This window comes from Pipra filicauda, unplaced genomic scaffold (genome assembly GCF_003945595.2).
Source record: "Pipra filicauda isolate LSUMZ 115617 unplaced genomic scaffold, ASM394559v2 scaffold338_size783178_pilon, whole genome shotgun sequence".
Lineage (NCBI taxonomy): Eukaryota > Metazoa > Chordata > Aves > Passeriformes > Pipridae > Pipra > Pipra filicauda.
This window is the reverse complement of record NW_024104463.1, coordinates 373,488-386,683: the sequence shown is the minus strand read 5'-3', so window position 1 is coordinate 386,683 and position 13,196 is coordinate 373,488. Positions and strand designations below refer to the sequence as shown.

At 40.9% G+C, this 13,196-nt stretch overlaps 1 protein-coding gene across 7 annotated transcripts in view; it reads left to right on the top strand.

The window, feature by feature from the left end:
• Positions 1-13,196, top strand: part of HERC1 (HECT and RLD domain containing E3 ubiquitin protein ligase family member 1) — a 95,506-nt gene that overhangs the window by 63,109 nt on the left and 19,201 nt on the right. For 4 of the 7 annotated variants that reach the window (XM_039384082.1, XM_039384085.1, XM_039384086.1 and 1 more), the window contains exons 44-56: positions 243-463; positions 2,368-2,636; positions 3,082-3,134; positions 4,365-4,565; positions 5,147-5,321; positions 5,513-5,783; positions 6,235-6,448; positions 7,171-7,427; positions 8,465-8,592; positions 9,736-9,863; positions 10,403-10,603; positions 11,451-11,581; positions 12,610-12,809. In XM_039384082.1, coding sequence (XP_039240016.1) covers positions 243-463; positions 2,368-2,636; positions 3,082-3,134; positions 4,365-4,565; positions 5,147-5,321; positions 5,513-5,783; positions 6,235-6,448; positions 7,171-7,427; positions 8,465-8,592; positions 9,736-9,863; positions 10,403-10,603; positions 11,451-11,581; positions 12,610-12,809 — 2,449 coding nt within the window. The remainder of the gene's footprint in view (positions 1-242; positions 464-2,367; positions 2,637-3,081; positions 3,135-4,364; positions 4,566-5,146; positions 5,322-5,512; positions 5,784-6,234; positions 6,449-7,170; positions 7,428-8,464; positions 8,593-9,735; positions 9,864-10,402; positions 10,604-11,450; positions 11,582-12,609; positions 12,810-13,196) is intronic. The other 3 variants (XM_039384088.1, XM_039384087.1, XM_039384083.1) reach the window with 2 other exon arrangements.

Genomic DNA, 13,196 nt, shown 5'->3' with positions numbered 1-13,196 from the left:
TCAGAGACACACCAGGGCTTGGCTTGACCAGGGAGGGAACAGGAGGGGGATTGGCACTTAGCATGAAGTCTAGAAAACTCCTTCTCACATGTGTATCAGTGTATATTTAAGTGTTTCATGTGGTAATAAGTAGATTATGGTTAGCAGAAGAGTTAAAAAAGAAAGTTGAAAGTACAGCTATCTCTCTTATATGTAAAATAAAAATTCTGCTTTCCTATTTCTCCCTTTTTTTCTCCCTTGAGCGGGATTGTACCGCTCCGTGCAGGCCCACAGGAACCAGAGCCGCCGGGAAGGGATATCACTGCAGCAGGATCCAGGGGCACTTTATGACTTCAACTTGGATGAGGAGCTGGAGATTGACCTTGATGATGAAGCGATGGAAGCCATGTTTGGGCAAGACCTGGCTAGTGATAATGATATTCTGGGAATGTGGATCCCAGAGGTATTGGACTGGCCTACCTGGGTGTGTGTGACTGCAGCGGGGGCTGCTTTAACTTACTGCTTTTTGCATGCTCGTATTTGTGGATTTGAAGTAACATGTGAAAGCTTATATCCTGTTTGAAGATATGTCTAAATGCCAGCAGTGCTTAAAATCTTTTTGTATTCTGTAGCTTCTTTTCTAGATTAAGACTAGTGTTTTCTTGTGTTTCTCGCTCGGCACTTCCCCACCTGTGTAGTTTTTCTTCTCTCTCCCCTTAAAAATGAGAACACAACTAGCATACATTGTGATGTATGTATAGTTGTTCTGATGATATCAATTAGAAATCAAGTAGGTGTTTCCAGATGGCACAGTTCTAAATGCCTCTTCTGCTGCTACTACTAATAGTATCTGAACTGTAGCAACATCATTCACACTTAAATCAGTTTTTCTTAATTTAGTCGTGTCATGTATTTCATTCTCTGGGAAGGATGTGGTGATAGTCCTCACTGAATTGCTGTGTAGAGCAGTAAAAAACTCTTGAGGTGGAAGAGAAATGTAATAACAGCAGTTTGGTAATCTTTGGATTATCTGTGTCAAATTAGACAATCAACCCATAAGACTAAGCTTTTGTCTCCTAATTATGATGTTACCTGACTTCAATATGGAAGCAAGTTTCAGTGTGCATATTAAATTTTTCAGAGCACTTGTTTCACTGAGACACCTCAATGAAATTACTGTCTTAGGACAGAAATGTAGTTATAGCAAAATGAACTTCATATTGAGGTAAAACTTTGAAATTTGCTGACACAAATACTGGTTGTTGTTGCTCAGTAAACTTAAAATCTGATTGTCTGAAACAACAAAGGGTTCCTTTTCTCTGTTAGATTTAGTTTCAGACAAGTTCTGAGGAGAACCACATAAAGACAGTGTTGAGTGTGAACAGGGTTGTATGTGAAAAGTTATATGTGACAAGAATTTTGAGTCAATCTGAAATCGAGTAGGAAACTGTCTCCTGAAACTTTACTTCCAAATGTTTTTCCTGTTGTGAGATGGTCTTCTTTTCATTATGTCCAATGAAAGGTAGATAGGAAGATTTAGGGACTGGAGTACCTCCCCTGTGAGGAAAGGCTGAGAGAGCTGGGACTGTTCAACCTGGGGCAGAGATGACTCAGGGGAGTCATCTTACTAATGTGGGATGTGTAAAGCCAGGCTCTTTTCAGTGACAGAAGCAGAGCCAGTGGCACAAACTGAAGCACAGGAAGTTCCCTCTGAGAATAAGGAAACACTTCCTCACTGTGAGAATGTCCAAGAACTGGCCCAGGTTTCCTAGATGGGTTGTGGTGTCTCCATCCCTGGAGATATGGAAAAGCCACCTGGACAAGGTCCTGGGCTGTAGGTGGCCCTGCTTGAGCAGGGAGAGTTGGATGAGATGATCTCTCTACAACTCCCTGACAGGAGGGTGTAGCCAGGTGGGGGTTGGTCTCTCCTCCCAGGCAACTGTCAGCAAGACAAGAGGGCTGGGTCTTAAGCTGTGCCAGGGGAGGTTTAGGTTGGATATTAGGAAGAAATTCTCTACAGAAAGGGTAATCAGCCATTGGAATGGGCTGCCCAGGGAAGTGGGGGATTCTCCATCCCTGGAGGTTTTTAAGATGAGACTGGATGTGGCATCAGTGCCATGGGCTGGGAACCACAGCGGGGTTGGACTTGATGATCTTGGAGGTCCCTTCCAACCCAACTGATTCTATGATTCTGTGATCTCCAGAGGTCCCATCCAGTATCAACCATTCTGTGATGCTGCTTTGCTTTGTGCAAGTTGAGCATATAAATATCACTCTGTGTGTCACAGAAACGTGCCGGAACAGCCACCTGAGATCGCCGGCATGGTTTACATCTAACACAAAGGTATTTATTCCGTGCAAATAACGTGTGCAAATCTTCCTGTGCAGCACGTTTGTGAGTCTGAAGACAGAGAAGAAGTGGTGGTTTGTGAGCTGTGTGAGTCCAGCGTGGTGAGCTTCAACCAGCACATGAAGAGGAACCACCCTGGCTGCGGGCGCAGCGCCAACCGGCAGGGCTATCGCAGCAACGGCTCCTACGTGGACGGCTGGTTCGGGGGCGAGTGTGGCAGTGGCAATCCCTACTACTTGTTGTGTGGCATCTGCAGAGAGAAGTACTTGGCCCTGAAGAGCAAATCCAAAACGTCAACTTCCGAAAGGTACGGAAATGGAGGGCAGTGGAATTCCCAGCAGGATTTCCTGAGCCTTAAAATCTCGCGCTGCGTTCAGCAAATGCGTGTTTAGAAAAGAAGGTGAACTAGATATTTCTGGGTTTTAAGTGAAAACCAGGCAATAATTTCTTGGGATTTTGCCTACTTCTTATTGACTTTTGGAAACTTGTTATCAGTTTTGTCTGACAATTCCAGTATTTTTTGTGGGTTTTTCTCACATTAGTACTGCAAAATTCTTCCCTCCTCCACCCACATATACTTTTAGGCTCTCTTATCTATTTCTCTCTTACTAGCCATTTCCAGAATCATTCATAAATATATGTAGATGTAACAGTAAGGTTAGGTTTAAAAGGGAACCAAGTTTAAAATTGTTATGCATATTTGCAAAATATTAGAGCCATTCAGTAATTTTCTTTGTTATTTTTTCCTACAGGTACAAAGGCCAGGCTCCTGATTTGATAGGTAAACAAGACAGTGTCTATGAAGGTAAGTTTTTAAGTTGCACAGTGATTTATTTTTTCATAGAAGTAATTCCATGCAAATGAACCTGAAACTGTACACAAAGGTATATTTTTAGATCTCCCAATTAGATGTAGTATTTTAGTTTTGGGAGGGCTTTTTTTAGTTCAAATCAGAAAAAACCCCAGTGATTTTTTTCTTCCCTCCTCCCCCCCCATCTTTCATCTAAGCAGCTGAAATGGCAAATACCTGACTTGGGGTGATAAGGTGTTGTGGGAAGGTGTTATGTCTAGAACTGCACATGCAAAACCTTATGTTCAAATACTTTCCTTCAGCTGCCTTTGTGGGAGAAATTAGTGTTAGTTAGTGTCCAAAGGTCTGCCATTAGGCTTGTTCTTAATTTTTCTGCCTTTGTCCTGGGAGAGGCTTTTACTTTAAACAGATTATTTCTAGTGTCTGTAGAAAAGCTTTCCCAGATGGTTCTTTGATTCTGGTCCTTTCTGTAGCTGCATGATGGCAGTTGTGTGATTTACCACATTTGTGTACTTGGGCAAGTCCATCTACCAGTAGATTAAAGGTGTTTGGATTCTACCGTGTGGAGTGAGACAGAGCAGGGGAGACCAGAAAATATAAGTTAACTTCTTTTGTAAATGATTGGGAAGTGGATGGAATTTAATGAGTTGCAATTATAATGCTTCTTTTTTATATTTTTCCCTTTTATTCTTTTTTTTTTCTTTTCACCCTGGGAAGGAAAAGCAAAAGCCTGAGTGTCTGATTATAACCTGTGGACTCATGCCTACTTTTTTGATAAATATAAAGACCAGGAATTTTTAATATCTGTATTTATTCTTCAGTCCTTTGGCATATGCACTTGTTACCATGATTTAAAGCACAGCTGTATGTCTGTGCTTTTCGCTGTATTCCAGGTTTTGGAGTTGTCTTGTGCTACGTGTGGAGACCTCCAGTTTCTGTGTTTTCAAACAACAGCTAGTTTGATACTTTAGAGAGTCTTCCATGAAACCTTTGGGCAGTATATATAAAGATCAAGTTGAATAGAGAGGGGCAAGAGCTGGACTTTGTTTTTCTGATTTACTCTGTTGTGTCTATGTCAACATCAGAAGATGAGTTTTTAAGACTTACTGTGTTGCAAATGACAATACACGTTTTGTACCTTGCACTGTTTTTTTTTTAATTAATTGGAATTATTTAATATTCTAGCTTTTGTAACCAAGTCTAATTCTATTTCCCCAACTCTAGAAGACTGGGATATGTTAGATGTAGACGAAGATGAAAAGCTGACAGGAGAAGAAGAGTTTGAATTACTGGCTGGACCTCTTGGGTTAAATGATCGGCGCATTGTCCCCGAACCTGTCCAGTTCCCTGACAGTGACCCCCTGGGGGCTTCAGTTGCAATGGTCACAGCCACCAACAGCATGGAAGAAACACTGATGCAAATAGGTAAATTTAAAATCCATTTCATTCAAAGAATAAATAATCATCATAATACCACCCCCACCACCTCCTCTTTGGTGTGATTTTTGTAGGGGCAGTGCAGAAACAGTCTGACAGTATTTCCTTCCTGCCACCACGAGAAAGGAAAGACAAGCTCTAAATTGTCCTTTTATTTTAGGGGAGTTAGAGAGAGCAGTGAGGATTATAAATTGCCAGGAGGCTTGAAGCTTTAATTTGCCAATAAAATTGTGCCCACAGTGAATGTCAGTAGCATGTTTTGCACTCAAAGAATGGGTTTAAGTTGGGACTTCCAAGTAGGCCTCTCTGACGGAAAAGGGAAACAGAGAAGTTAACTTGAGTATTGTCAAGTAGTTCTCATCTATGAAATTGAGGAATGATTAAATTATGGAGTGTATTTCAGGAGTGTATTTTCCTCTCAGTCATTATCACTATATAGTTCTGTATGAAATAGTGAAAAATGCATGAATAGTTTATGAACTTAGGCCATATTTGCTTCTGTGCTTATTACTGTATGGTAAAGTTTTGGTTTTCTTTAAACACTAATGCAAATCATTGTTATTTCCAAGGCTGCCATGGCTCAATAGAGAAGAGTTCCTCTGGCAGGATAACCTTGGGAGAACAGGCAGCTGCCCTGGCGAATCCACACGACCGTGTCATGGCTCTGAGGAGAGTCACAGCTGCTGCCCAAGTCCTCCTGGCAAGAACCATGGTTATGAGAGCACTCTCACTTTTGTCTGTCAGGTTGGTGGCATCCTTGGCAACACTTTTACCTTTTCTTTCAGAACCAGTTACCAACTTATGTTTGATAAGACGTAATTTTAAGCTATTTGGGGAAGTGATTCTCATTTTATGTACTTACATAATACTTCCGAGAGGAAGAGTTCTGCTGATTTTGTTCTTTTAACCAAGAGCATTTCTGTCCATTTTCACAGTGGTTCCAGTTGCAGCCTGGCAGCTGGACTGGAATCCCTGGGGCTGACGGACATCCGGACGCTGGTGCGGTTGATGTGCCTGGCGGCGGCGGGGAGGGCAGGGCTCTCCACCAGCCCATCCACGGTGTCCAGCTCAGCAGAGAGATCCAGGGGCATCCACAGCAAAACAAGCAAGCCCATCTCTTGCCTTGCCTACCTGAGCACTGCAGTTGGGTGCTTGGCATCAAACACTCCCAGCGCTGCAAAGCTGCTGGTGCAGTTGTGTACACAGGTAGGACTGTTCTCTGAGCTGCAGTACTTCCTTAAAACTACCTATACATGAGATGAAGCAATCCCTTTTGTACATATGGATCATTCTAGCCTCTGAACTGGGATGAGACTGACCTCAGTTTGAGGATCTCCTTAGAGTTCTTGTTTATGGCTTTGCACAAGGCTGTGTTTTATTGTTGGTAAAAATCAAGTAACTATACATGTTTTTGCTGAGTACTCTTTTCAAGTGAGGAAAATGGGTGTGCTCTTTGTTTTCATAGGGGTTTTCTGTTTAGGTTCTGGGTTTTTTTTTCCTGAGTCAACTCTGTGTAGAGCACAGGAAAAAAAAATTAAAAACCTTTAAAACTCTGCCTGATTTATCCAACTGAAAGGGTTCTCTAAAATTTCTATTTCTGTTTGTTCTGGATAACCAGAACAATAAATAATTATCATCTTCAATTATTTCTTTCTAGAATTTGATTTCTGCAGCAACTGGTGTGAACTTGACAACAGTTGATGATCCAATTCAGCGAAAATTTTTGCCAAGTTTTTTAAGGGGAATTGCAGAAGAAAACAAACTTGTCACATCTCCGAATTTTGTGGTTACTCAAGCACTTGTAGCATTGTTGGCAGACAAAGGGGCCAAACTGAGGCCAAACTATGATAAAGCTGAAATTGAAAAGAAAGGTATGATATAGCTTTGTTTTTAAATGTTGATCATTAAATCTTGAGTTCCTCATTTTTAAATGTAAGGGAGAGACTTGCTAGAAAAATGTCTAAATAGATGTACTCTGAAAAATGTACAAAACTTGTTTTAATGAAAGGAATCTTGCCGTTTATGACAGACATTTTAATTAGAATTACAATCTTATTACATAATTGCATCTTTAAAAAAAGTCAGAATGTGTGTTGTTCAAAGCCATAGAGCTGAGACATTGAGCCTTGGTCGTGCCTCCTGGTGGAACTAGGGGGAGTAACAGGTGATGGCTGCCACCCAAGTGCTGTTCTGTGTCTGATCAGAAAGTCGTGCTGCCTGTGCTTGGAGAGATCAGGGAGCCCTGGAGCAGCTGCTGTTGCTGTGATAAAGAGAGGGAAGGACACGACAGTGACAGCAGCGTCAGGGGAGGCGTTTTCTTGTTCAGAAAGCACTTGCTCTCTGAACAACCATTTTACCTGTGGTGGAAATAAGACACTTTATAATTCTATTCTTAAGAACAGAGTATTCATTTGTTTTTGTGAAAACGCAACTGGGGTTATTTTAGTGTCAGAGGAGTGCTTTTCCTCACGGTTGACGTGATCGCGACGTCGCCGTTTAGTCTCTTTTCTGGGAATGCTGGCTAATGCTGTGCTCACTGTGTGCAATTCCGTGTGGTACTCATCTGGCCGTCATCTCATTGTCGTTTAAGCAGGTTTAATTGCCCATTTGTATGCCCATCCTTCCTATGATCCCTCTGCTGTAGGCCCTCTGGAGCTGGCGAACGCGCTGGCCGCGTGCTGCCTGTCCTCGCGCCTCTCCTCGCAGCACCGCCAGTGGGCCGCCCAGCAGCTCGTGCGCACGCTCGCCGCCCACGACAGGGACAACCAGAGCGTCCCCCAGACCCTCGCTGACATGGGGGGGGACCTCAGGAAGTGCTCCTTCATCAAGCTGGAGGCTCATCAGAACAGGGTAAGCCTGGTTTGCCTGCCTAACACGGAAGGAGAAGCTCTCCGAACAGTGTTAGTGTAGGCAAGGTAGAGAGCGGTTCTGTAGCGAAAGCCTTCAGGTGCACAGGGACACACACCCGCACAGAGAATTCTCACACTTGTATAACTTCAGCTAATTACCACATCTAGTCAGTACTACCAACCCTAAACCCACTTTTGCCCCTGTTACCACCCGCAGAACTGTCCTGTTGGGGCCTTTCTAAGGGTTCCAGGCCCTCTGCTTGTTTCGGCTACAATACATCTTATTATTCCAGTCCCAAACAGGGTGTGCTTGCTAAAATCTCTTTCCTTGAAAAGGCTGTTAAACAGAAAATTCAGGAATGTAGCACAAACCATGAGAAAGGCTTTTTAGTAACAGTCTAAAGTGAAAGAAAACTATACAGCCATATTAAAATCTACAAGAAGCTAAAAATCTTCAGGCGTCAGTCTCACGCAGCAATTTTAACACTCTTTTGTAGAATACATTAAAAATAAAATAATATTATCTTACAAATATGCTGGCTGAAATGATTTCCCACAAGAAGTAATTTTTTGGAGATTAAGTTATTGCCTGAGGTAAGTTATTGCATCTCTGAAGCACAAAAATGCTTGGCTTTTTTGATGCTTCAATTAAAGGCATCATGGGAGTGTTCTTAACGGCACATGAAGTCAGCAGAATCACCCTGAGTGTTTTCTTAGACTAGATCTGTATTTGCATTCATTTTTCTGCCATGGTTTTCTGTGCAATAGTGACCTGTGGAGCAGGGCTCTGTATGAAGTGTGGCACCCTTATAACTCCTGTTTAATTGCAATATATTTATATATCGTACTATATATATTATATTATATTATATATATAATAGTACTGTAAAAGTAGAAAAATAAATCTTGATCATTACAGTGTATTTCAATACTGTTGCTGGTGCTCTGTCTCATTGGTTAATGTTTGCTTAATGTGAGTGAGCAAAACCACCTGAGTTTCCAGTTCCAGTTTTGCCATGATTACTTTGGTATTTGTAGGTCATGACGTGTGTTTGGTGCAATAAAAAGGGACTTTTGGCAACCAGTGGGAACGATGGCACCATAAGAGTGTGGAATGTGACAAAGAAGCAGTACTCACTGCAGCAAACCTGTGTGCTCAACAAGCTGTAAGTTGGTTCTTTACAACAATCAGGTATTTAATTTGAGCTGAAAATTGTGCAAGATAATGAAAAGAGCCAGCCCTCTAATGTCTCCTGCACGTGTTCTCTGGGACTGTGGCTGTGTTTATGGCCTGCAGAATAAATTAAATAGCTTAAAACTGAAAACAGAACTTAAGTATCAACTTGGTAAGAGTCTGTATAAAGAGATCATGTGAAAGCTGTTTAAAACCATTCTTAATTAATTGATATAAGGAGAAATGGGTAAAATGAAGACTGTGTGGGACTGTCATATAACAAACAGATGAATATCCCTCCAGTGGGTTCCAGTGGACAGCTCCAAAGTATGATCATTGCAAGTGTGGTCATTTGTGTTAAGTGTGAAAAAAGAACTTGGGACTTGTGGATTCAGGAACTGAGTGTAATTCTTCTTCATGAGAGTGTCTGGGAAGTGCTTTTCTATCGTTTGGATGTGTCCAAAAAAGAAGAAAGCAGAAGGAAAGACTGAAATCTAATTCTATAGTAGAGCATAGGAGAGTTTAACTCAGGAGAATGAAGAAACAATAGTGAATTAGAAGGTTGTTTCCTGACAATTTCTTAGTGGTTGTTCTAGTTCTTGTTTACTTGCTGCTGGTGGATGTGGCCTTAAAAGCAGTATATGGAGTGACATAACAATATTATAGCCTTCATTTTTCTGTTATTAAAAACAGTAAAAAGTGTTGTTTATAACCTTAAGGGCAATTAAAGATATCAGTGGTCCTGTTACAGTTAGCCAAAGCAGACAGTGTAACATTATATTGGGAGGAAGAGTTTAAAATAGAGTTGAGAGCAAGATGTTCCTCTTTAATTTCTTGTCCAGAAACTTTTGCACTCAACTAAAGATGTTAATTTTGAGAAATAAGTAGGTAAAGATAATTTCATTATTTTCCAATTGAAACCTAGCTTGAAATTTCTTGGAAATAACTAGTATGTCATTCTGTAATCTGGAGTGGTTTTAGAGAGAATGTAGAAGTATGAGCAGAAAAATGTTACGTAAATCTGCAGTCATGGCAGGACACCAGGTTTTAGCTCAGTATTTCAATGAATTCTGTGTTTTCCTATCTGCTTAAAGAAAATGCCCATTTTAATTGTATTTTTTTTTTTCTGTTACAGAGAAGGTGATTCTGAAGAAAGTCTGGGGTCACCCAGTGACCTTAGTTTATCTCTTGTCTGTTGGAGCATCAGTGGCAAATATCTGGCTGGAGCTACAGAAAAGATGGTGAACATATGGCAAGTCAATGGTATGCCCTTAACTACCTCTGAACTCGTTATGATGCACAGATTTGTAGGGGAAGTTACTGCATGTTTGTTTACCCAAGTATTTAAGTGTCTGCTGTCCAGTTTAAGTGCCTGCAGTCTCCCATAATGTCTTGGGAACCTGTTCCTTTAGAGGAGGGCACTGACCTCAAGTGGATGTGTGACTTACATCTTTGAGAGGAAGACTTTTAGTCACTGTCCTCTGTAATCTTGGAAACTCCATTCTGTTCTTTGCACTTAGGAAAATCCCCAGTTCCACTGCCTGTGTTAACAGACAGTCCCAGGAAAGGAATACGTTTACTGAGTACTGAAGAATTTAGTTGATCCTTAACAAAACTATGTAACTTGACTGATAATTGAGATTTGTTAGCTCGATTTTTGTGCCTGTGTTTTGTATTCTTGTAACTTGGGTGAATTTCTAGTATGTTTTAACTCTAAATAAGATCTCTTGGTATTTTCTCACGGTAAGTATTTTTGTTGCTTTCTTTATGAAGTCGTTTTAAAAGACTTTTTGGTTTCGTAGGAGGAAAAGGATTATTAGATCTCCAGCCTCACTGGGTGTCTGCTCTAGCCTGGCCAGAAGAAGGGCCAGCTGCAGCATGGACAGGGGATGCTCCAGAATTGCTGTTAATTGGTCGTATGGATGGATCTCTTGCTCTTATTGAAGTTGTGGATATCTCAGCCATGCACAGGCTGGAGCTGGAACACTGCTACAGAAAGGATGGTAAGGGACTGCATCAGCATTGGCAATTAAAACTGGGAAAACATCCCCCCTCCCTTTTTACTAAGCAAGTATAAAATCTCTTTTTTTTTTCTTGTTATCATTCGTGGGGTGTGAATTCTGGTACCTCACCTGCAAGTGTCATTCATGGGAGGAGAAAAGTCTGGGGGATCTCCATCTGCACCCTCACTCCCCCACAACAGAGATAAACAGTTTGTAGCAACCGGGTCAAACCCTGACATTCCTTGCTGTTGTGGAAAATCCCCAGAGGTCCCCTGCAGTGTCTGCTCTGTCTGCAGGTAGCGTGGAGTCAGTGTCATTTGAGTTCCTGGGAGATTGCCACTTTTCCTTCATAGTTCCAGTCCCAGGGGACATCAAGTAGCACATCTTTGGCAGTATTGTGTGGGTTTGCTTCTTCAGGAAGTTTGCAGATTTTTTTTTTTTTCAGAATCAATTGAGGGAATATCTACTTGCTAAGAAAGGCAAGTTGTTTTCCAGAACCTTTCTTAGAAGCACCCCTATTTCAGATACATAGGATTCAGTCTACTTTTCTTTTGCCCCTGTATAATTATTTTCACCGTGCCAGAAATTTAAACTCAATTATTTTAGTAAAAAGAAGAATGAGAGAACTAATACAAAATAATCTCAACAGCTGTCATTTCAGTGAAACTCAGTTTTATCTTTACCATACAAATTTGAGAAAATTTTCAAAAGCAAAAGTATGTTGAGACCTTAATGGTGGAGAAGTTTGTTAAACACTTCGTAGTTCAGACAAATGCACTGCAAATCCTCTTTGGCGGGAGTGTAGTTAATTGAGCTTAATTAATGTTTGTGTTGTCTGTTCATGTAGTGTCTGTCACATGCCTTGCCTGGTTCAGTGAGGACAGACCATTTGCTGTTGGCTATTCTGATGGAAAATTGCTCATAGGAACGAAGGAACCAATGGAGAAAGGAGGAGTCGTTCTAATCGATGCCCATAAGGTAATCTCTTTAAAACTAGTGCATAATTTCTCCAGGTAAAGATCTGTTGAAGCTATTTTCTCTATTTGAAAGCTATTTATAAAGTCAAGTGCAGGTTATTTCGAGAACACATACCTATTTATGATACACATATTAAACATAATATATTTTAAAGGAACAGTCTACCAAATGTAAAAAAAAAAAAAGACCAAACCAAAAAGGGAACATAAATTTGGTAGCCTGTATTTCTGTCATGGATGCACATACACTGACAGGAGTGTTAAGCACACAGCTATGCATGACTGGATTTAAAAGCCTAGTTCTTTTAATTGGTACAAGTGCTCATAATAAATACTAATTTTGCTCATATCAAATGTTTTTGTTCAGCTTCTTGTGCAAAGCAAAAGGTGTTTTTCTAAATATGCAGTTGCAAAGGTTGGGAACCTTCTCTTGGCCAGGATGTAATAACAAGACATTAACAGTCCATAAATTATTTGTTAGGCTAAGAGGAGAATTCCTCAAATGTAGGTGTAGTAGGAGCCTCTGGAGTGCTTCCTTGAGGTGGTCTTGGTGTCTGGAGCAGGGTAATCCCAGAAAGGAGGGTAATGGGGTGATAAGCCTGTCCTTGCCTTCTTCCTGTGGGCTGATCTCCTTCTCTACCTCAGTTAGACTCAAAGCTACATCTGACCCATTCCTTAACATGTTTCCAAACCACGTACCAGTAATTTGTACTACAGTTTCATAGTATAAAAAAAAAGAAGGAAACATTGTGTACTTCATCAGGGAAAAAAATCAAGAAAGGTTTGCAGTGAGAACAAAACATCTTTGCATTCCATTTAGTTTCTTTCAGCAAACTTCTTAAGTCTTTTTCATATGATAGTTCTGAAAAATATTATTATTTCATACTTACAACTCACTATCTAACAATTTTTTTGAGAATAAAGTATTTTTGGTATTAATAATTAAAAGTTACATTAGCTCCGGGAGTGAAATTTTCTCTTCTTACCATTACTTCATACCAACTTCTGGGTTTTTTTTCAATCCAACAGGATATGGTTGTTAGCATGAAATGGGATCCAACTGGAAAGATTCTCCTGACATGTGCCAAAGAAGAAACAGTGAAGCTCTGGGGGTACATGGGGGGCTGCTGGAGGCGCCTGCACTCCCTGTCCCACCCCGCCCTGGTGAACGGCGTTGCCTGGTGTGCCCTGCCAGGGAAGGGGCCCAAGCCCCAGCTCCTGTTAGCCACGTATGTCACAGTTTTAGTGTTTCTCTAGTTCTTCTGCAGGTCTGTTCTATCAGTCTGGAGTGTCCAGAGCAAAGAAAAGGGTTTTTTTAAATCACATTCCTTCGATAAACCAGTTGCCGTGAGATTCACAAGGCTTCAGAATTCAAATGTAAAGGGTGACCCTGGTCATGTTACCAACTGTTTTCTCCGTGTCCTAAGACCTGTGTGTACTGGTCCTACTTGAATTTTTTTGCTTCATCCAAATATTTTTTCTAATAATATGTTGTTAGTAAAAATGGAAAAGCTGCAGGGTGTGAGGAATAGGAAAAAATGCATTTATCCATTGGGAATGTGCCTTTCTATTTTCGATTAATTTATACAGTACAGTTTTATAGGAAGGTGGTAAGA